Raw genomic sequence first — 23656 nt, 5'->3', positions numbered from 1 at the left:
GTCCCCTGAAGATAACGAAAAATGTGCTTGATACCATTCCAATGGCGTTTTGTGGGGGATGCGCTAAACCTGGCCAGTAGATTTACTGAAAAAGATATATCTGGCCTGGTACAATTTGCGAGGTACATTAATGCGCCAATAGCGCTGAGATATGGTACCTCGGGCCAAGTATTTCTTTATTTTCTTCTCTTGGCCTAAATGGATCTTTACTGGAATCAAGGGATCTGACCACCATTAGTGTACTCAGAGAGTGAGATTTATCCATGTAAAATTGCTTTAATACCTTTTGGGTATATGTGGATTGATGGATAAATATTCCATTGTTTACATGATCCACCTGTAATCCCAGACAATATTTTGTCTTTCCAAAATCTTTGATCTCAAATTCTTTATTTAGATATTCAACTGCAATTTGAATCTCTTCTGGAGTTCCAATTAAATTGAGATCATCAACATATATCGCAATAATGACAAAATTTGATCCATTTTTCTTTATAAAGACGCATAGGCATATTGGATCATTAGTATAACATTATTTTATTAAACATTCGCTCAGACGGTTATACCACATTCGCCCTGATTGTTTAAGTCCATACAGTGACTTTTTCAATTTGATGGAATATGATTCCCTTGGATTTAATTTGTATGCTTCATGCATATTGAATCCCTTAGGAACTTTCATATAAATATCAGTATCTAAGGAGCCATAAAGATATGCAGTAAGTACGTCTAGAAGACGCATGTCGAGCTTTTCTCGCACTGCTAGGCTCATAAGGTATCTAAATGTTATTCCATCAACAACCGGAGAGTATGTTTCATCAAAATCTACTCTGGGTCTTTGTGAGAATCCCTGAGCTACAAGACGGACTTTATATCTCACAATTTCATTATGCTCGTTTCTTTTTCGTACAAACACCCATTTGTATCCAACTGGTTTTATACAATCTGGTGTTTGAAGAATTGGTCCGAAGACCTCTCTTTTGTTTAATGAGTCAAGCTCTGATTGAATCGCATTTTTTCATTTTGGCCAGTCATTTCTTTGCCGACATTCATGAACCGATTTTGGCTCTGGATCCTCATTTTCTTCCATTATATCAAGTGCTAAACTGTATGCGAATGCATTATCAATAATTACCTCTTTGCGGTTCCAACATTTTCTTGAAGTAACATAGTTAATTGAGTTTTCAATAGTCTCATCATGTTCTTCAAGTTCGTGCTCTTCTAGAGCAATTATTTCAGGGTTGACTTACTCGTTAGATTGAGGTTTATCAATGTCATTCCTGATATTTTCATGATTATTATCATTAATTCCTCTTTTCTTTCGAGGATGTTTGTCTTTGGAACCAAGTGGTCTACCACGCTTTAAGCGTGTCGCTGATTCATTAGCACTTCCAATTTGTCCATCAGGGACAATTAATTTAGCCGGAGCATTAGCAGCTTGGATATATGATCGAGTGACTTTGCTCGAGTCATTGAATGCATCTGGCAATATTTTGCAAATGTACAATACGTTGAACTTCTAGTTCACACTGCTTTGTACGAGGATCAAAAAAATTCAATGGGATTTTCCTATTAATATCCCTTTCTGGTTCATTTTTGTCTCCCCTTAATGTCGGAAAGTATGATTCATCAAAATGACAGTATGCAAATCTTGCAGTGAATAAATCACCCGTCATAGGCTCAAGATATTTTATAATTGACGGCGATTCATATCCGACATAAATGTCCAATCTACGTTGAGAACCCATTTTTGTACGTTTGGGGGTGGAATAGGAACATAAACAGTACATCCAAAAGTACGTAGATGAGATATATTTGGTTCGTGACCAAATACTAACTGCATTGGGGAATAGCTATGATAGCTTGTCGGCCTCATTCTTATAAGTGTTCCTGCGTGTAAGATTGCATGCCCCCAAGCTGAAACGGGCAAAATAGACCTCATAATGGTCTAAAAATCAATTGCAATATTTTAATAAGTGATTTTGCCAGGCCATTTTGTGTATGAACATGAGCAACTGGGTGCTCTACATTAATTCCAATCGACATGCAATAATCATCAAATGCATTCGATGTATATTCACCAGCATTATCCAGACGTATAGTCTTAATTGAATTATCGGGGAATTGTGCCTGTAATTTAATAATTTGGGTAAGCAATCTCGCAAATGCCATAGTGCGAGTAGATAATAAATAGACATGTGACCATCTGGTAGATGCATCAATAAGCACCATAAAATATTTAAATGGCCCACACGGTGGGTCTATTGGTCCACATATATTCCTGTGTATTCTTTCAAAAAATGTAGGTGATTCAATACCTACTTTAGCTAATGATGGTCTGGTTATCAATTTTTCCTGAGTGCAGGCAACACAGGTCTACTCATTTGAGTTTAACACTTTTTGATCTTTTAATGAATGGTCATGCGAATTCTCAATTATTCGCCTTATCATTATACTGCCAGGATGCCCAAAACGATCATGCCATATTTGAAAATCGGTAGTCTTTTGATCTACCGTGAGGTGTATTTCAACAACACCTAATCTGGTATAATATAAACCAGTAGAGAGTGAGGGTAATCTTTCAATGATGCATTTCCTTTTATCAATGATATTAGTGATCAATAAAAATTCACCATCGGTATCACTCATAGTTTCAATGTGATACCCATTTTTCCGAATGTCATGAAAGCTCAGTAAATTTCTTCGAGCTTTAGTGGCCAACAGTGCATACTGTATCACAATTTTCGTCCCCGCAGGAAGAAATATAATGGCTTCTCCAGAGCCTTCAATTAATTTTGCACTGCCACTTATTGTATTGACATTCATTCTTTTCCTTTTTAAATGGGAGAAATATTTTTCATATTTCAATATAGTATGTGTCGTTGCACTGTCAATGAAACACATATTTGCATCATTTTGTTTGACATTCATTTAACCTTCAAATATAAATAACGTAGTATTAATAAAGGCAAATATAAATATTACAAAATGCATTACATAAAGGTGGTATGCGATAATTTAAATATTACAAAATATAAAATGACATAATATGTCTATCACTGGGGGTTTCTTGGATCTACGACGAAATCCGCTATGTCAAGATGCGTTGTGTCATAATCCAAAAGATCATCATCGGGGTCGTCATCATTATCAACATGATTAGTCTTGACCTCCTTCCCATTTTTCTGCAGTGAAGCTTGATAAAGATCGGCTAGGTGTTTGACTGTTCTGCAGGTATTGGCCCAATGGCCTTCAATGTCACACCAATTACAAACGCCGATTTGTCTCTTTCCCTGTTTAGCCTTTTCAGCTATATCCCTATATTGGGGTTTACTCTGCATCTTGTTAACATCAAAACTGCGGCGATTGTAAGGGGTATATCGACCGCGTTGACTCTCACGACCGCGACCACGTCCACGGCCTCGACCACGTCCTCGGCCTCGTTCATAAAATGTCACATTCGCTTCAGGGAACGGACTGGAACCAGTGGGCCGGGACTGATGACTTTTCATCAATAACTCATTATTTTGCTCAGCTAATAAAAGACATGCAATGAGCTGTGAGTACTTTTGAAAATTTTTCTCACGATACTGCTATTGCAGCACAACATTAGAAGCATGAAAGGTAGAAAGAGTCTTTTCCAATTTATCATTCTCAGTAGCATTTTCTCCGTAGAGTTTCAACTGAGATGTAATCTGATGGATAGCAGAGTTGTACTCTGTAACAGTTTTAAAATCCTGCAACCGCAGGTTAAGCCAATCATGTCGGGCTTTGGGGAGAGTGATATATTTTAAGTGCCCAAATCTCTCCCTCAATTCATTCCACAAATCCAGTGGCTCTTTCACCGTCAAATATTCAGACTGTAGAGGAATGTCCAAATGATGGCGGATGAAAATAATAGCCTTAGCCCGATCTTGGCTTGTAGTCGTATTTTCACTGGCAATTGTATGAACGAAGCCCATAGAAACCAGATACATTTTTACATCCATGGACTAAGTCAGAAAATTATTGCCGGTGAGAGACAGAGGTTTAAAAGAAAATTTTGCAAGGTTTTCCATAGTTTAGAAAATAAATAATATAAATAGTATAAAAATAAAACTTACCAAAAATAAGATAAGCAAGAGCCTTCGTGCTGATAACGTATTATATAATAAATAGTATAATAATATTTAGTAAGTATATAAATATATATTTATATATATGAGTGTAGTATATATGTAATATTATATATATTATATATGAATGTATAATGGACCGATAGAGAGAGAGGGATTGAAGTAATAAAATTGTGATGAATTTGTCTTAATTCAATTGATGATGTACAATGGCCTATTTATAGGCAAAATTCTATGTAGGCGGTGATGGTGGAGAGGTTGTAAAACATCCACGTAGACCCCGTGTGTAAAGTATAAGTTTTTTTTACAATTATCAATTTTTGAAATTTTTTTGTTCTATTTATAAAATAAATAATCTAAATATTATTTAAAATTGTAAATAAATTCTATTTACCTTTAAAAATAAATTAGAAAAATTAGATCGAAATCGTACTGCCGAATTTTTCTTAATTTTTCTTTCAGTTTTTTTTTTCCACTCTCCTTTTCTCCTTCGCGTTCTGCTCTTTTCTCCCTTTGGTAAAGGTTTGCTTGATTTCGTTTCATTATATATATATATATGATTACTATATTATACTCCCTCTTTTTTCTTTTTATTTTCGTCCTTCCACTTATTCTTTTATTTTTATTTTTTAAAAATAATTATACACTTCAATCTCATTTAAATTTTTTAATTATAATTCTTTTAAATTTAATTAAATTAATTAATTATTTTAATTTAAAATTATTTTTATTATTCAATAATTATTTTTACTAATATATTTTTAATTATTTATTAATTATACTCTTCCTAACTTATCGAGTTTACAAGAAATATAACGTTATATTATTATAATATTATCATTATTATCATTATCCTATCCTATTATATTATATTATATTAATAGTGTATCATATAGTAATAATTTATACTTATCTAAATTTATATTATAATAATATTATTACTAAGAATAGTAATCTTAATAAAATATCTAAATACTTATTCTTATCGGTATTTTATTTATTCAGAATTTTTTTAATTTGATATTTTTATAGGAATTTTTTTTAAAAATATTAATTATAAAATGTTGTGTTCTTTTTAATTGAAGAGATTAAATTAAATAATATTGTTCACAACAAACCCTAAGAAAAAAAATTTATCTTCAGAATATCTTTGTTGAGCATAAAAAAATGGTAGGTAGAGTTTTTCGAGAATGGACCTACCAAATTAAGTTAAGATTTATATAAAATTAATGGGCTTTCAAAAGTCCGAATATAGATGTTTTTAAGGAAGAAATTGCCTCGGAAAAAAGCAGATTAGGTGAAGTGTCCGACCTTATTACGCCCAACCTTTAAGCTTGGCCCCACCAGGTCCGACCTTATCGTACCCGACCTTTAGTCCCGACCTCATACCGTCTTACCTCCGTGTCCGACCTTATACCGTCTCACTCCTACACTCGAACTTCGTGCCCGACCTGATCGTACTCGATTTTGTATCAGACCTTGTTACTCCTGAGCTCCGTACCCGACCTGCTTAAAGGTCGGGCGTAATAAGGATGGACAACGAGGTCGGGCGCAATTAGGCCGAGTTCGAGAGTCGGGTATGATAAGGTCTGGTATGGAGACGAGGCAGGATAAGGTCGGGGGTAATAAGGCCGGGCAGTGAGGTCGGACATGAATAAGTCGGGTAAAGAAGTAGTCAATGTGCAGGTCGGGTGAGATAGTAGTTTATGATAGTGGAGGGAAGTTTCAATTGGTGAGCGGTTTTTGAAGGTTTGACTTGGTGGATCGGTTGACACACGTGTCAATAGAATAAGACTTTTGGGGCGGTTGACAGCGGTTATTGTAACCGACCAGATAGCGGTTCGAACCGTTTCTTTAAAGGGTTTTAAATAGGTCTGTTTTTGACCTAAGAAACCATCTTCAATCAACATCAAATTTAAGAGAATTGTTTTTGGGGATCACCACTTTATTTTCCAGTCTTTATTTTATATTTTCCTATTTTATTTATATATTCTACAGTGTTTAGAGATCCCTAATCTCAGGCACTAATTATATCAAATTCGAAGATATTTCCTTATTTTCAAATTTTACCTTTTTATTGTTGAAAAAATACATCAACAATATTCATCCAATACACTTTATAAATATGACAAATAAGTACACATTTATATTAAAATAGTTCTACGTTAATCAACCATGTGCTAATATTTCATGTATTGATCGGTACAAATCACTATCATATCGATTTGTCTGGAGACCAAAATTGGGTACATTTTTTTTTATGAGTTTGAAAAAAAAATTTATTTGAATTTGATATTAAAATAATATATGATGAGATATTTTAGTGAGAATTTTAATTTTTTAAAAATATACAAAGTTCAAATAGTAAAATATGAGATTTTAAGTCAAAAGAAATAAAATTTTTGTTTTTATGTACCGATTTGTGCAAATCGCTATCATATTGATTTCACTCGACTAACATACTCTAATCGTATTTTTGTTTGGACAAAAACTTTTGAAGAGTTTTGGAATTTTGAATTTTGAAAATAATAAAAACTAACTAATTGATTTAATATTTTGTAAAAAGAAAATATATTTAAAGTGATGTTTCTAAAGATTTGAATAGTTCCAAAGTTCAAAATGTTGTGCTTATTTTTTATTTTATGCACATTAAAAATTATGTTTACGTTCAAAATATCAAATTAAATAATTATTTCAATTCAAAATTTTATCATTCAAATTTCAAATTCAAAATCCAAAAATAAACACAACCATAAAAATAATGGCATGAGTTCTTATTTATTTAATTAGCATACAAATCCAATCAAATTGAGAAATGATAAATATTTGCCTATACAAAATCAATATAGCTCTGTTTACAAAATATATTTGGGATTTTGGTATTATTTAATTTTCAAAAAAATATAAATATATATTTATTTATAAAATATAACATCAAATACTAATTTTTTACTATTTATAAAATTTTAAAATTTCAAAAGTCTCCGTATAAACAAAGTTTATAGTTTTCGATATCTAATATTATAGTTTCTTTCATTTGTAACATATGGCGACATATGAAAATAAATTAAAATATGCATTTATCACCTCACAGATTTAAGATTTGTTTGGTTATGATTGAAATTCTTTTAAGATAATATTAATTTAAATTTTTATTTAAATAATATTTTATATGTATAAAATATTTATATCGTAAAATACGAAAAGTAGTTTGAAATCACAAATAGTTTAGTGTAACAGGAGTCCAACAAATATTTAGAATTAGTAATGTTAAATTGAAATTATATAAAGTTATTATTATTATTATTCGTTTATGCGAGAATTAACGAATATGCGGAAGTGGTCCTATGCCTATTTGCTTCCCTATTTTATTTGTCCTGTGTTCCTTCTTTCTTCTTTTTTTTTTTTTTTTTTTTTTTTTTTTTTTTTTTATAAATTGGGTTTATTTTCTTTAGTGGTTTAAAATTTATATTGTTGGATTTTTTGATCCAATTAGATCCACCCCATGCAAGGCACACTCACACCTATTATGCAACCCAATTTGATCATGATCCTGACCCGCGATCCACACTCGCACCACCCGAACCGCCTCCTTGTCTTTGCTGTGACCCGAGCCCTGTGTGCTTAGTTGACCCTGTGCTCTCATACCTTATTCTTACCCGGTCGCTTGACCCGATCTGTCGCTGGATCCGTGTCTTTCTATGAGGCGCATTCCTAACCATCCGATCTACGTCTTTAATCCTGGCCGTTGGCTTCCATTGACCCTGAGTATATATATATATCGAGAGAGAGAGAGAGAGAGGGCACAGCTCATACTTTCTCACACACACTCTCTCTCTCTAACCTCTCGCTCTCTCCGGCCTCACCCAATATACTCTGTCTCACCTTTCGACAGCGTTTCATAGCGGTTTGCAACGGTTCTCAGCGGTGTTTTACTTCCTGTATATTTTTTAAGGCCATTAGGCACATAAACACTCCAGTTTGTTGTTGTTCATAGCCGAAAGGGGCTTGTTCAACGGTGTAGGCTTTTTTAAGCCTCGTTTGTTGTATGTGGGGTTATTTTTGTGTGTTTCGCTAGTTTTGGGCCGGTTGTTTTGTGTTAGTCACTAATAGGTGTGTTTTTTTGTGTGTCGATCTTTGTTTCGAGTTGGTTAGGGGCTGAGCCTAACCAAAAATAGTTCAATACTTTTTTTTTTACTCGATTTCGTTAATAAATCTTTAGATCCTTTCATATTTTTATAATAACAAGTGGTATCAGAGCGTTTTTGGTGTATTTTCGTTTTCGAAATCGAATATTCTTTTATGTTTTGAGGTTTTTCGGTTGTAAATCGTTAGATCTATCAAGGATCTGGTTGAATCGAACTGTTTTAAAGTGTTTTGATTCTTTTCCTTGTAGATCTGCTTGAGACCTGCCGAAATTTCACTCGATCTGTGCTTTCTAGCCTCGGTCGTGTGCGATTTGTGTTGAACGTGACTTAATCGCTACAAATCTGTGTAGTTTGGTTAAGTTTGAGTCAAGATTTGATTAGTTTGTTACAAAACCATTTTATTTTTTATAATCGAGTTTTGTTTTTCAAACTTTCTTTAAATATAAAGTGTAAATCAGGTTAGTTGCCTTTGTTTTGTAAAGTTTTGTTAAAGGTCCTTGAGGATCTATTCTTAGGGAGTCAAAATCTAAAAGATTTTTCAAATCTTAAAAGTCTGGTAAATATTTTTTAAAAGATCTTTTTATTTTTCAAACTAAATCTCGTTTGAAATCTTCAAATCTTTAAGCTTTGCTTTATTTGTGTTTGTTTGAGTCGGCATGGTGTAATATTTCATTTGTTTCGGGGATTCTAACAATATGTTAAAAGAGAAACATATTTGTTGTTTCTGTTTTTGGTGATATCATTGGCTAACCCCTATTTTCGATAAGAGAATAGGTTTTGTTTTGTGTTTTTTTCTTTTCCTATTTTTTTGTAGGAATATAATTTTTTTTTTGCTGTGCTACAAGGTAACCCCTTTAACTCACATTATTTATTGTTTTTGTGTTTGTTTTAATTTCTACATTTAATTTTTGCACCCAAAAATAAATTGTAAAGGCTATTGTTAAACCAAGATTACTGAACTCAGATCCTCACTTTGTGAGTGATTCTCGAGTACCTCGGTTGAATAGTCAATAATGTATGTTGTAATAGTTAGGTGATATATTTCTTTGATTGCCTAATTGCTTGTTGTGATTATCTGTTGTGTGTGATAATCTGTGTTTGTTTGTTTCGTGTGTTTTACTTGCCATATATTCTGTTTTTGTGTGAAAATTAAAATAAATAATTTTTTGAAATTAAAAACAGAATTGGTCTTTTGAAATTTAAAATTTGTTTTTATTAAAACAACAAAATGGCTAGTAACTCTAGTTTTAATATTATGTCTTTTGATGGAAAAATGAACTTTGCAATTTGGAAACAAAAAAATGAGAAGCATTTTAGTCACTCAAAGAATAATCAGAGCAATTGAGTCGGATCATGTAGCTCAAGTTCCTATAGAGAGAATGACTGAGTTAGATGAAATGACTTACTCTATTATAATACTTAACTTAGCAGATCATGTAATTAGAAAAGTAGGTAAACAAGAATCTGCTTCGGAATTATGGAACAAATTGGATGAACTATACACTCAAACTTCACTTCCTAGTAGGTTGTATTTGTTAGAATTTTTTTTTTTAGTTTTAAACTTGCTTTATTAAAATCAACTGATGAAAATCTGGATAATTTTTCAAAACTAATACAAGATATAAAACTTACTGGTGATAAAAATATTGATGATTATAGTGCTATAGTTTTGTTAATTGTCATACCTAACTCATACATGGATGTGAAATATGCTATTAAATATGGACGTGATTTTGTGACATTAAATGTAATCATTAATGGGTTAAAATCTAAAGAATTAGACTTACAAATTTATAAGTCCAATAAGGGTGATGTCATGTATATTAGAGATAGGTCTCCTTTTAGATCAAATAAAAAGGGTAATTATGGAAATAATAATAATAGCAATAAAAACCAGAATAATAGAAATAAATATAGATCTAAAAGCAGATGAAACAATAGATCTAGAACTCCAAATAAATGGGGTAAAAGATGTTATAATTGTGGTGATTCTAACCATTTTATAGGTGAGTGTCCTAAAAAGAAGAATAATAACACTACAAACAATAGTAATAATAGTAGCCAACATGTTAATGAGTTAACCAATATGACATTACTTGATCAAAATTGTGGTGATGTGTTTACTGTTACTGTTGACTGTTTGAATGTGAACAATGTATGTATGAATGAATGGCTTATTGATTCTGGATGCACTTACCATATGACTCTATTAAAATCGATTTTTTGTGAATACAAAACTTTAGAAAATTGCACTGTTTTCATGGTTGATAATAGTGTTTCTAATGTGCTTGGAATTGGTTGTGTAAATTTAAAATTTAATACGGGTTTTGTACTAAAATTAAACAATGTAAGGCATGTTCCTGGTTTATCAAATAATATGCTATCTTATGCTGCTTTATCAGATTTAGAATTAGAGAGAAAATGGAGAAATGATTGTATGAAAATTACTAAGGAATCTTTAATTTTGTTTAAATTTGTAAAATATAATATTCTATACGTTACTTGTGCCGAACCAATTCATATGCCTGTAAACACAATTAATTATGTTAAAGAGAATAATGATTGTGGCATAAGAGATTATGACACTTAAGTAATAAAGGATTAGACATTTTACATAAAAATAGATCATTAGGAAATGTAAAATTCAATCCAGTGTCATTTTGTGATAATTGTTTGTATGGTAAACACCATAGGGTCCAATTTTCCCATTCCCTAGTGAAAAACGTGAATTATCTAAATATGTGTTGGATTATTTACATGCTGATGTGTGGGACCCAACTAGTGAACCCACACATTGTGTGTCTAGATATTTTTTTATCCATTATTGATGATTTTTCTAGAGAAACATGAGTATTTCTTATGAAAAATAAATCTGATGTGTTTGATATTTTCAAAAATTGGAAAATTAAAATTAAAAATCAAACAGAAAAGAAAATTAAATATCTAAGAACTGATAATGATTTAGAATTTTGCAACTCCTGGTTTGATGGTTTTTGTCAAGAAAAAGGTATAAATAAACATAGGACTGTCCCCTACACACCCCAGCAAAATAGGGTGGCTAAGAGGATGAATCGGACTATCTTGGAGAGAGTTCGAAGCCTGTTGGCTTTATCCAATTTGTCTAAAAAATTTTGGGGGAAGCTGTTATGACAACAGCTTAGGGCTGTCAATTCGTGTTTTCGGGTCGTGTTCGTGTCGGGTTGAGCCATGGGAGTAACAGAAAAACTGTCAACCTGAACCCGACCCGAACCCGAAATTTAACCTGAAACTCTAAACCCGAACACGATACGAAATGTTTTGGGTTGGGTTCAAGTCAACCTGATTTAGTTTCAGGTCACCCGAACCCGATACGAAACAGACCCAAAAACCTGAAAAATTTTAAAATTACCTAAAAAAGTTCAATAAAAATTACAAATCTACCTTAAAAATATTTAATAAAAATAGTATCAAAATGACATCAATATAAATATAAATTAAATGAACATAAACATAATACATAAATAACATATCAATAGTAGCTAAACATATAAACATAAACAATTTAATATAATTTCAGGTCAAAACAACGACGTAAAAACAAATGCATCAACAATATTAACAATTCATCAATATCAACATAATCACAAAGAAGCAACAAAAACATCATTTCATCAATAACATCAACTTCATTGAGATCCCGAATACTATGCATTTCATCATCAACAACAACAAGAGTAACTTCAACAGCAGCTACAACTGCAATTTTTTTCAGCATTAACAAATTATTACATTACTGTTTTTTATATCAAATTAATACAATAAGATAAACTTAAAAGAGATAATTACTTACATAATCCTCAAAAGAAGACATCTCTATAGATTCAATTTGTACTCCATGCAATGTCATTCGAAGACATCTCCATAATATTATGAATGAAATCGTCCAATGCAACCCCATTATTTCCAATATATAAAATAAAAGTAAATAATAAATTTAATATAAATTATATAAAAGTAAATACTAGATATTTATAATAAATAACCTTTTGTTCCAAATAACCAATCTTTGCAGCAAATCAATGCTTCAATTGCATTCGATTTCATTGCACTGCGATATTGATAAAGTATTCTTCCACCGGTGCTAAATGCTGACTCCGAAGAAACAGTAGAAATCGGTACGCTCAATATATCTCGTGCCATCTTCGCTAGTTCAGGATATCTACAACTATGAACTTTCCAATAGTCTATATGGATTCATTCTTGGTTCCTCCAAATACAACTGCAATTTATTCTTTTGCTCACTATTTTGGAGGATCGAAAGGTCGAAAGAACAAAATTTCTGTAATTATAAATAATATCAAATACATTAAAATATTTTTAAACATACAATTTTATTATGCAATAATTAAATATAAAAAAACTCAAAATAAAATACCTTTAAAATGTCCATATGATCGTTTTTCTTTGCTGCATCAATATTTTCTTCAAGAATTAAAGTTCCTCTAGATGTAGAAGCACTAGATTTGTTAGATAAACTCATGTACTCATCAAATATAGAGAACAATTTAGACTTCACGTCTTCAAATTTTGTTTTGTCTTGCCCATAAAGTTTAGAATAGAAGAACTCCACAAAATTCAACTTGAATCTAGGATAAAAAACTACTGCAATAGCAAATAAAGTACTGTACTCACTCCAATATTTGTCAAATTTCTGAAACATCTGAGATGCCATTGTCTTCAAGAATTCATCATTACTACACAACTCTTGATACAACGTGACCTCAATCTTGAAAACTACAGGAAAGTACAAGTTTGCAGTAGGATACTTCACCCCAAAAAATAGATTTGATGTAGCATAAAAAACTATAGAAATAAACATAATTTTTCAATCCTTGCCCACTCATCGGATGTTGGACAATACTTGAAATTAGAATCACTTAACCTCAAGTGATTGAAGACAAACTTATAATACAAGGCAGATGAAAGCATCAAATATGTAGAATTTCACCTAGTCGGCACATCTTGTCGTAATGCATTCCTAGAGTCAAGTGAACATTGATTAACAGATTCTAAGAACTTCTGCTTCCGTACTTGACTCACTTTCACATATTTGACACATTCACGAATCTTTTCAACTGATTCATCAACATTCTTTAACCTTTCTTGCACAATAAGATTGATAATATGACAAAAACAATAAACATGCAAAAACTCACCACGACATATAAGTTTGCACTTCAAAGAAAGCCTGTCCCCAAAAATTTCAGAAAATACATCATTGGCTGATGCATTATCTAGTGTAATAGTGAAATCTTTTTTATCAATACCCCAAGTAGTCAACAAGCCAAAAATTTTATCACATAAAACAATGCCCGAATGAGGTGGTGGCATATAAGAAAAATTGATTATTTTCTTTTGCAGCACCCAATTATCGTCAATATAATGTGCTGTCAAACAAAGATAACCATCTGTGGCAATAGAAGTCCACAAATCACATGTAAAACAAATTCTAGTAGAGCATGCACGCATTTGTTCACCAAGTCTAATTGCTTCAGTCTTATGCATCTTAATGATATCGGCTCTAGCAGTATTCCTAGATATATGATTGACTTGTGGCTCCAAATAAGTGAAAAAAGATCGAAATGTTTCATATTCCACAAACTGAAAAGACAACTCACGCTTGATAATGCCTAAGACAAGAAGCTCTCTAAACCGTTCTTGATCAAATTTTTGTGTCCTCACACCAAGACTATTATTACCACATTCTAATAAAGCTTGACCAATATCTTTAGATAATATCCTTGGCCATTTATCTATGTGACGCTGTAAGTTACCTGTACCATTTCTTGAATCAACCCCCAATAAATGACCGCATGCTTTGCACTTGCATTTCAATGGTTTGCCCTCCTATTGTGGCAACAACTCAAAATGTTGTCATACTTTAGACTTTAGTCTTCTTTTACGTTTGGAACCCGATGTTGCTTCCAATTTATTTCGATCGGTCTCTTGACTTGTAGAGTTATATCCCAAAAAAGTGGCTTGGGGATCCATACTGACTTCATCCTCATCGTCCAAAATCTCAAGATGTTTGTTTGAGTTCATAATGACCTATACAACATAAACAAATTTTTATTACTAGTTATAATATACACATCTAGAGTATGCAAACACCAAATTAAATAATGGCAGTAATATAAAAATATGGGGAAAAAAAAATTTGATTATATATATAAATACAACTAAAACAGACAAAATATAATTTTAGATAATATTTCATCTTAATGTTCATTATGTTTTATAAACAATTTTTTATTACGGAAAAACTCAAGAATTTTTTTTAAAAATAATTATTTCAATAGCCTAGCCTAAAATCTGAAAATCTAAACAAATTTTTAAAATTTTAGTAATATGAAAAATATGTATATATTTTTTTAAATCTAAAAATCAAAACTAAATTGCAAATCATTCATACATTCAAATTTTTTATAAAAATTCCCAAAATCTTTAAACTGAACTATAAATAAATTATATTTTGAAGGTGGAAAAAAAAATAAAATTAAAAGACAATATATGAGAAGATATAAAAATTTACTGGAAGAGATGAACCGCTGGAACAAACAGCTTTTCAGATTTAATTACTCCAAATGAACTCCGGCGCTGTATGAAACTTGAGAGAAAAATAATATTTCCAAATTAAAATTTCAATTCGACTGGCGTTCGCGCGGTGCTGCGGCAGGGCGGCTTCTTCTTGGTAGGGTTTTTTTTTTTTGGGTGGATGGTAGCCGTAGGGTGTCTGTATTTTTCTTTCTGATCTTTCTTAATTCGTGTGTGGGGTTTTGTTTTTCTTTCTATTTTTCTTTATATTTTATTAATTTATTTTTTAATATTATTTTTTATTTAATATAACATAAATATTATAATTAAAAAAAACAAAAAAATCAGGTTAACCTGAACCCGAAACCCGAAATCTGACCTGAATTTTTATTTCGGGTTATCAGGTCAACCTGAAACCCGACCTGAACACGACACAAATTTTTTTCGTTTCGGGTTCGGGTCAACCCGATTTTTTTCAAACCTGAAATGCCCAAACCCGAACCTGAAAAGTTTTAGGTCGAACGGTTCAGTTTTTCGGGTCGGGTTGAATTTTGACACCCCTGCAGCAGCTTATATAGTCAATAGATCACCCTCAATTCCCTTGAATGGTGCTTGTCTTGAATTTAAGTGGACTGGTAGTAAAATTAATTTTTCAAATATTCAGGTGTTTGGGTGTTCTGCTTTTATACGTGTTAATAATGACAAATTAGCTCCTAGAGCTGAAAAATGTATTTTCTTGGGTTATCCAGAAGTAGTTAAGGGTTATAGATTGTGGTTAAGATCTAGGTCTGATTTTAAAACTGTTATTAGTAGAGATGTTATTTTCAATGAAAATGAGATGCCCTATTTAAATATTGAAAAATCTGTTTTGGATAAATTTGAGATTAATATTGAAAACCTAGATTCTAGTAATATTCCAAATTATGTGGAGTATAATGTTGTTGTTAGTATAGGTGAGGTAAAAAATATAGAAAATAATGCTAAAATTTATATAGAATCTGATGTGAGAGAGGAAAATATTATTGAAAATGATAATAGCATTTCTGAAAATCAAAATGAATTTGATTTTGATAATAATAGTCAAAATGAATCTGATTTTAATAATAGTAATATAAATGAGTTAGAAAATTACCAATTGACTAGAGATAGAGATAGAAGATTCCCTAGGTTGCCTCCTAGGTTTGGTGATTTTAATTTGTCTTTTTTGGCTTTTAATGTATTTGAGAATTTAGATGGTAATGAACCTAAGACATTTAGAGAGACCATGAATTATGAAAATAAAAAATATTGGTTAAAAGCAATGAAAGAATAAATGAATTCATTATATGATAACAAACTTGGTGTTTGGTCCCTAAACCTCATAATTGTTCACTTGTTGATTGTAAATGGATTTATAAAGTTAAATAAGAAGATAATGAAATTAGGTTTAAGGCTAGATTAGTAGCTAAGGGTTTTACCCAAAAGGAAGGAATAGATTATAATGAAATTTTTACCCATGGTGTCAAATTTATCACTGTTAGAGTAATGTTAGCTCTAGTTGCATTTTATGATTGAGAGCTGAAACAATTGGATTTTAAAACAGCTTTTTTACATGGTGAATTAAATGAGAAGATTTATATGAAACAACCTGAAGGTTTTGTTGATAAACACAAAATGAATCATGTTTGTTTGTTGAATAAGTCATTGTATGGTTTAAAATAGTCACCTAGACAACGGAATATCAAATTTGATAATTGTATAAAAAATCTTGATTTTATTAAAAGAAAATTTGATTATTGTTTGTATTTTAAGACTGTTAAAAACCAACTTGTTTTTCTTCTCATTTATGTTGATGATATATTGATTATTAGTCCATGTTTAAAGCTGATTGATCAAGTGAGTAAGTGTTTATGTGATAATTTTGACATGAAATTGTTGGGTGATGCCAAAGTAATTTTAGGCATGTGTATTAGTAAGGATAGAAAAAATTCAAGACTGTTTTTGAATCAATTTGCTTATATTTCGAAAATTCTTAAGAAGTTTTCTATAAGTGATGCTAAATTTGTTTTTGTTCCTATGGCTTCTAATTTTGTGTTAAGTAGGGGTCAATGTCCAAAATCGGAATCTGATTTGAAATATATGAAACATGTGCGATATTCTAATGTAATAGGTTTCATAATGTACTCAATGGTTAACACTAGGCCAGATTTAGCTTATGCTATTAGTTGTTTAAGTATGTATATGTCGAATCCTGGTTTAGAACATTGGCATGCATTGAAATGGGTTTTAGATATTTAGTTGGTACAATAAATGTTGGTCTTGTGTTTGGAAAGCATACTGAAAATGTTAAATTAGAGGGTTTTGTGGATTCCAATTATGCAAATGATAGAGATAGTAGGAAAAGTACAATTTCTTATGATTTTACTTTGTGTGGAACTTGTATAAGCTGGAAATCTCAATTGCAACATATTGTAGCACTATCCACAACATAATCTAAATATGTTGCAATAACTGAAGCTTTAAGGGAAGCATTATGGTTAAAAGGATTAATCAGTGAAATAGGTTATTTACAGTATGTTGTTATTGTTTTTTCAGATAGTCAGTCAGGAATCCAATTATGTAAAAACCCTGTATTTCATGATAGAACCAAACATATTGATGTGCGTTTTCATTTCATACGTGATATTGTATCTAAATGAATTTTAAAACTGGAAAGATTCCTTCTGAGTATAACCTATCTGATATGGGTACTAAAGTTTTGCTTGCAAACAAATTTGTATCTTGTATGAATTACATACATTGTGATACATTTGATTAGCCTTGTACTACTTAGAGTAGCAGGTAGGCTAAGTTAATGTTTTTTACTAACATTATGTCTTTTCTTTTGTGCAGGTAAATATATAATGTACCCCTTTCACTCAAACAACAAATCAGGTGGAGGATTTGTTGGATTTTTTGATCCAATTAGATCCACTCCATATAAGGCACACTCACACCTATTATGGAGCCCAATTCGACCATGGCCCTAACCCGCGACCCACACCCGCACCACCCAAACCGCCTCATTGTCCTTGTTGTGACCCGAGCCCCGTGTGCCTACTTGACCCTGTGCTCTCATACCTTATTCTTACCCGGTTGTTTAACTTGACCCGCCGCTAGATCTGCGTCTTTCTGTGAGGCGCATCCCTGACCATCCGATTGGCTTCCATTGACCCTGAGTATATATAGATAGAGAGAGGGCGCAACTCATACTCTCTCACACTCTTTCTCTCTCTAACCTCTAGCTCTCTCTCTCTGGCCTCACCCAATACACTCTGTCTCACATTTGGACGGCGTTTCATGGCGGTTTGCGGCGGTTCTCGGCGGTGTTTTACCTCATGTATATTTGTGGAGGCCATTAGGCATATAAACATTCCAATTTGTTGTTGTTCATTGCCGAAAGGGGCTTGTTCAACGGTGTAGGCTTTTTTAAGCCTTGTTATGTTGTCTGGGGTTATTTTTGTGTGTTTCGCTAGTTTTTGGCCGGTCGTTTTATGTTAGTCGCTGATAGGTGTATTTTTTTGTGTGTCAATCTTTGTTTCGAGTTGGTTAGGGGTTGAACCTAACCAAAACTAGTTCAATATTTTTGTTTTTACTCAATTTCGTTAATAAATCTTCAGATCGTTTCATATTTTTATAATAACATATATATATTTTTTATCGCTCCATAAGTTTTATGGATAATTTCAGTAAAAATATATTATTTTTTTAATAAAAATAATACTATTTACATTAAAAATCAAAAAGAAAATTAAAATTCAAACTAAAATAAAACAAACTATATGGATTTTTTCATTTTACAAATTTTAATTATTCCTAACTATTTAATTATCTTAATTTTTTTAAAAAAATACAATATATATTTATTTTGTAAAGAAATCATCTAATTTAAATTACTAGTTAAATAAAAAAAATACCAAGTAAATACACTTATATATAATCGATATTATTTTAAATAAATATTACTCTATCTGTCCCACATAATTTGTCTATATTTTATATTTTTGTCCGTGCCAAATAATTTTTCAATTTCTGCTTTGAAAATATAATTATATACTTTAATCACATTTTAAAGTTTTAAAGTTTATAATTTTTTTAATTTTAATTAAACTATTTAGTTATTTTAATCTTAATATATGATTATCTTTACTATATAATAGTTATTTTTATTAATACATTATTTATTTATTTATTAATTATATTTTATCTAAATTTTTATATCTACCATAACGTACGTGCCTATATTACATGGAACAAAGAAAGTATTTAGCAGCATGGCCTCACATTTGACAATTATTCATAGAATGGAGAAAGTATTTAGCAGCATGGCCTTACATTTGACAATTAAAACATTTTGCGTGCTAAAGAATTGAAACATGACCTCAATAAAATGAACTTAAGGGTGATGCTTGACCATGTCATGTCAACATATGCCTTATGTTGATATTTTCAAATCATGTTGATTTTTCAACACAACGCATATTATGTGTTCAAACAACACGTAATATTATTATATACAATGCATACTGTGTATAATAATTGTATATATAAATATATATTTTTTATAATAACAAGTGTGTTGTATAAGAGTATGTCATGTGTTAAAATAATCTGTTGTGCATATTGTATGAGACTATAACATGTGTTGTTAGTTCATATGCTGCATTTTTTTTATTTTTCTATTTTTGTGAAAAGCATTTTGTATTATTTATTATTATTTTTAGAAAATCGCAATTGAAAAATAGTGTTAAGAGAACAAAACGATATAGTTTATATTTTTATATTTTTTGTACTAAAATCAATATTAATATATATTGTAAGAACTATTATCAGGTACTTTTGATTTTATATACTATAATATTATATTTCGTTCGAGTCATATGTAACTATTCTGTTATTTTCGTCGATTCAACTTAAATATATCTATTTTTTAAAATTTTTTTTAATATAAGTACTTTGTACTTTGAAGAAAAATACCTTCACACTTTATATAATATTACAAACAATATCGTCAATAAATCTATGAATTTAAGGCAAAGTTATATTTTTATAGTTCTATTACTATTACTTATAAAGTACTAATATATTAAAATTTATATACAAAAAATAAATTGATACATATGACTCGAACGGAAAGGATATTATGTTAACATATATCTTATGTTGTCGATTTATACTTAGTGTAGTGCTAATTTATATTTTATATGTTATCAACACTGACTTATATTAATATAACATGTAACGAATAAATTATTACAAAGTATCATTAGTTTAATATATTGGATTATTATATCTTTTGCACGAATATCAATCATGACATGTGTTGTATGAATTATTGCAATATGTTGTCAATTCAAATGATTTTTTCTGTTCTAGACATCCTGTAATATATTTTTTTTTTGTCCTAAACTCAAAATTCACTATAATATTTTCAAATTTAGTAATAATTAATTATATATATAAATATACAATTCACTTTATTCCGATCACATTACTCAAATAAAAAATATATATTTTTCTCTCCAATCACATCATCTAATCTCCAAACTATCTCAAATTATCTCAAATTATCTTATTTAATACTATCCACCTAAATTCCTGTGCCGAACTCATATATTCCACGATATTTGGGACAGAGAAAATATTATAATATAATATCATATTAATATACATCTGGTATTGTTGGTTTATACTTTGTACATCGTTAATTTATATTCCATGTGTTATCAATATAATATTTATTAAAATTAATAATATATATATATATATATATTTGAGCTCATGGTGGAGCCACCAGATATAAAAACAAGAATTTCTAGCTATTTTGAATTTATTTTTTTCAATTTTCATTAGATGTTGAATTTGATTGACTATTAAAAAAATATGAACCCACATATTTATTCTTTTAGCTTATTTAATTAATTTTATTATAATAATTTTTGTATGTCTCTATATAATATTATATAATTTAAATACAAACAATCAATTAATTAATTATAGTATATTTTTAAGTATTATGCTTTAATTGAAAGGGTATGTGTTCACTAATGTAACAATATTTTAAATTTATATGTGATTTTGTGATTTTGTGATTTTTTTTTCATTGGATTATACATACAATTTTAATTTTTAATTTGCTTATTTAATTTTATTACATAATAAAATAATTAATTATAATGTATATTTATAAATTAGAACTTAGATATAACTGAAATATTCTTTTAATTAATGGCTATATACACAATTCTTTTTTTTTTTAATTTAATAATTATATAATTTTTAATTATTTTATGAAACGATTTTATCAATATCTTTATATATTTGTAAAAGGTGCTAACAATAGTATTTATTCGATTTTATCATTTGTAAATCTATATTTATATTTATAAAAATATAATTAAAATAATTTTATTAATGGTTATATAAAAAAAAAATTATTTTTAAATTATTTTTTTCTTCTATATATTATTTTTATAAAAATAAAATTGAACAAAAAACAAACCAAACCAAACCGTGATTTATATAAATACATTAATTTTTTTTTAATAATCTTCTATATATATTATCTTTAAATACTTTCTCCGTCCAATTATAAAGTATACATATTTCTATTTTGGGACGTCCAATTACAAAGTAACCATTTCATTAAATAGCCCACTTTTTTTCCACAAATACCCTTACTTTACGTCACATCATTACTTTTATACCAAAAAGCAAGGACAAAAATATCATTACACTACTTTTATCTATCCACTATAATTAAAATACTATTATTTCTTAAATTACATGCAAAAAGTAAATATATACTTTATCCGTAGACAGAGGGAGTAATATTTTAATATTAATAAATTAAATGGCTGCTATATTGGAGTTTTCAATGATGTTTTTGAAAATGAAAAATAAAATTATCTTGGTATCTTAAAAGTTTGTTGAGTTACGTCATATATATCAAAAATACCATTATATATATATTAAAATGGAATTACTATGTATTGTAATAAACTTTATAATAATGCTACTTATAAAATACCATTATAAATAATATTTGCAATTTTCATAATTGTTGCAATTATTTATGCACTTTTTTTTACTATTTTATACTTATAGTATATATATATGTCACAATTATACATAATATATATGAATAATTAGTTTATATATTTAAATTTAGTTGATCAAGATATATTAAATTTGAAAATATTTTTAAAGATTAAAAGTAGGATATAATAAAAATATATGTAGTACTCCATCCGATTAAGATACCGTGTCTGCTATACCGTAGACACGGTATTTTAGGAGGGGTGTAATTAGTAGATAATTAAGAATATATTAGTGAAAATAATTATCCTATAATATAAATAATTATAAATTAAGATTAAGAAAACTAATTAATTTAATTAAAATTAAAAAAAATTAAATTAAAAAATTTAAAATGAGATTAAAGTGTGTAATCATTTTTCAAAAAAAGAAAGTGACATGGTACGTGGGACGGACAGAAACGGCAACGTGGAGATGGTATCTGGGACGGATGAAGTATTTTAATATATTATTGTGAAGTAGTTAATATATATTATCAATATTTTCAATATATATATTTGTTTGTTTGTTAATGTATAAGAAAGTTTTTAATTTTAATGAAAAATTGTAATTATTTTTGCTAATCTATAATTTACACTCTTATTTTATATTTCTCATAAATAAAAAAGAAAATTATGAAATTTATTTTAAATTTAAATTTAACTCAAACTCGAGTTCAATAATTTTCATCAAAATTTTTAAGGAATAAGTTGGAAAAGAATAATTGCCTACCTATAGTTTAGCTATTAGAATGTTTGAAATAAATTTTATCATTCAATGTTAGTTTGTTAAGTTTCTACTACTTTTTATCATTCAATGTTAGTTTGTTAAGTGTCTACTACGGTTTATTCGTTTTGTTTTTAAAAATTATATGATATTTTATGAATAAAATTCCCTCCACCAAGGAAGTAGAGTTTTAAGGGTGTATTTCTTTAGGAGGTTTTGGGGAAATTTGGGTTTGAGTTTGATTTTTATTTGAATTTTGAGATAGTTTCTTTTGGTTTGAGTTTGGTTGGAGTTTGAGCAGTTTTGATGTGTATTGATTTGATGGGTATGAATATAGTAATATAAATGTATAGTAATTTGTATAATTTAATTATAAATTTATATTATATTTATATATATATATATATTTTTAAATTTTTATTTATTTATATTATGAAAAATTTTATTCTCTACAAAATAATATATATTGTATATATTTTATTAAATTATAATTATTATAATATTTTTTTATAGTTATAATTATATATATATAAAAGAAAAAAGTCTGTCCCCAAACCCTCTCCAGTCCAGTTTTAGGCTAGATCAATGTGCAAATACACATCAAAATTGGGCTGGAAAAAAGTGTTTGTACAGTGATCCAACCCAAAACTGGGCAGGAGAAACAGACCTAAGATACGGTACCAAATTGAACTAAATACTATCTCTACCCACCTATCTTACATGTACAATGAAATACCTCGATTGTAAACAGAATATTATTACATTTTATATATCTAAATTATATCAAGTTAAAATTTTTGTATCAAAATGCAAATTTATATATAGTAATGCATAATAACTTATATAAATATGAAGATTACATACAATGATTAATTAATATATTTAAATGTAATTTTAAATTAATTATGATTTTTTTATTATTATTATATAAATATCACAATTTTTTTAGCAATTGTTGGCAACGGAATATAATAAACACTTATAACCAACATTTTGTAT

General features: G+C 29.3%; 1 protein-coding gene across 1 annotated transcript; it reads right to left on the bottom strand.

Moving 5' to 3' along the window:
• Positions 1–2930: 2930 nt before the first annotated feature.
• LOC127266540 (uncharacterized) lies at positions 2931–4298 on the bottom strand. The gene is made up of 2 exons (XM_051296808.1): positions 4104–4298; positions 2931–3535 (listed from the first exon to the last, which is right to left on the bottom strand). Exon 2 carries the CDS (start codon positions 3510–3512, stop codon positions 3057–3059), a length of 456 nt encoding a protein of 151 aa, XP_051152765.1. The 5' UTR covers positions 3513–3535; positions 4104–4298; the 3' UTR covers positions 2931–3056.
• Positions 4299–23656: the final 19358 nt, after the last annotated feature.

Source organism: Andrographis paniculata, unplaced genomic scaffold (assembly GCF_009805555.1).
Source record: "Andrographis paniculata isolate CXL003 unplaced genomic scaffold, ASM980555v1 Contig76END, whole genome shotgun sequence".
Lineage (NCBI taxonomy): Eukaryota > Viridiplantae > Streptophyta > Magnoliopsida > Lamiales > Acanthaceae > Andrographis > Andrographis paniculata.
Note: the sequence above shows the minus strand (reverse complement) of the source record. Positions and strands in the feature narration are given on the sequence as shown.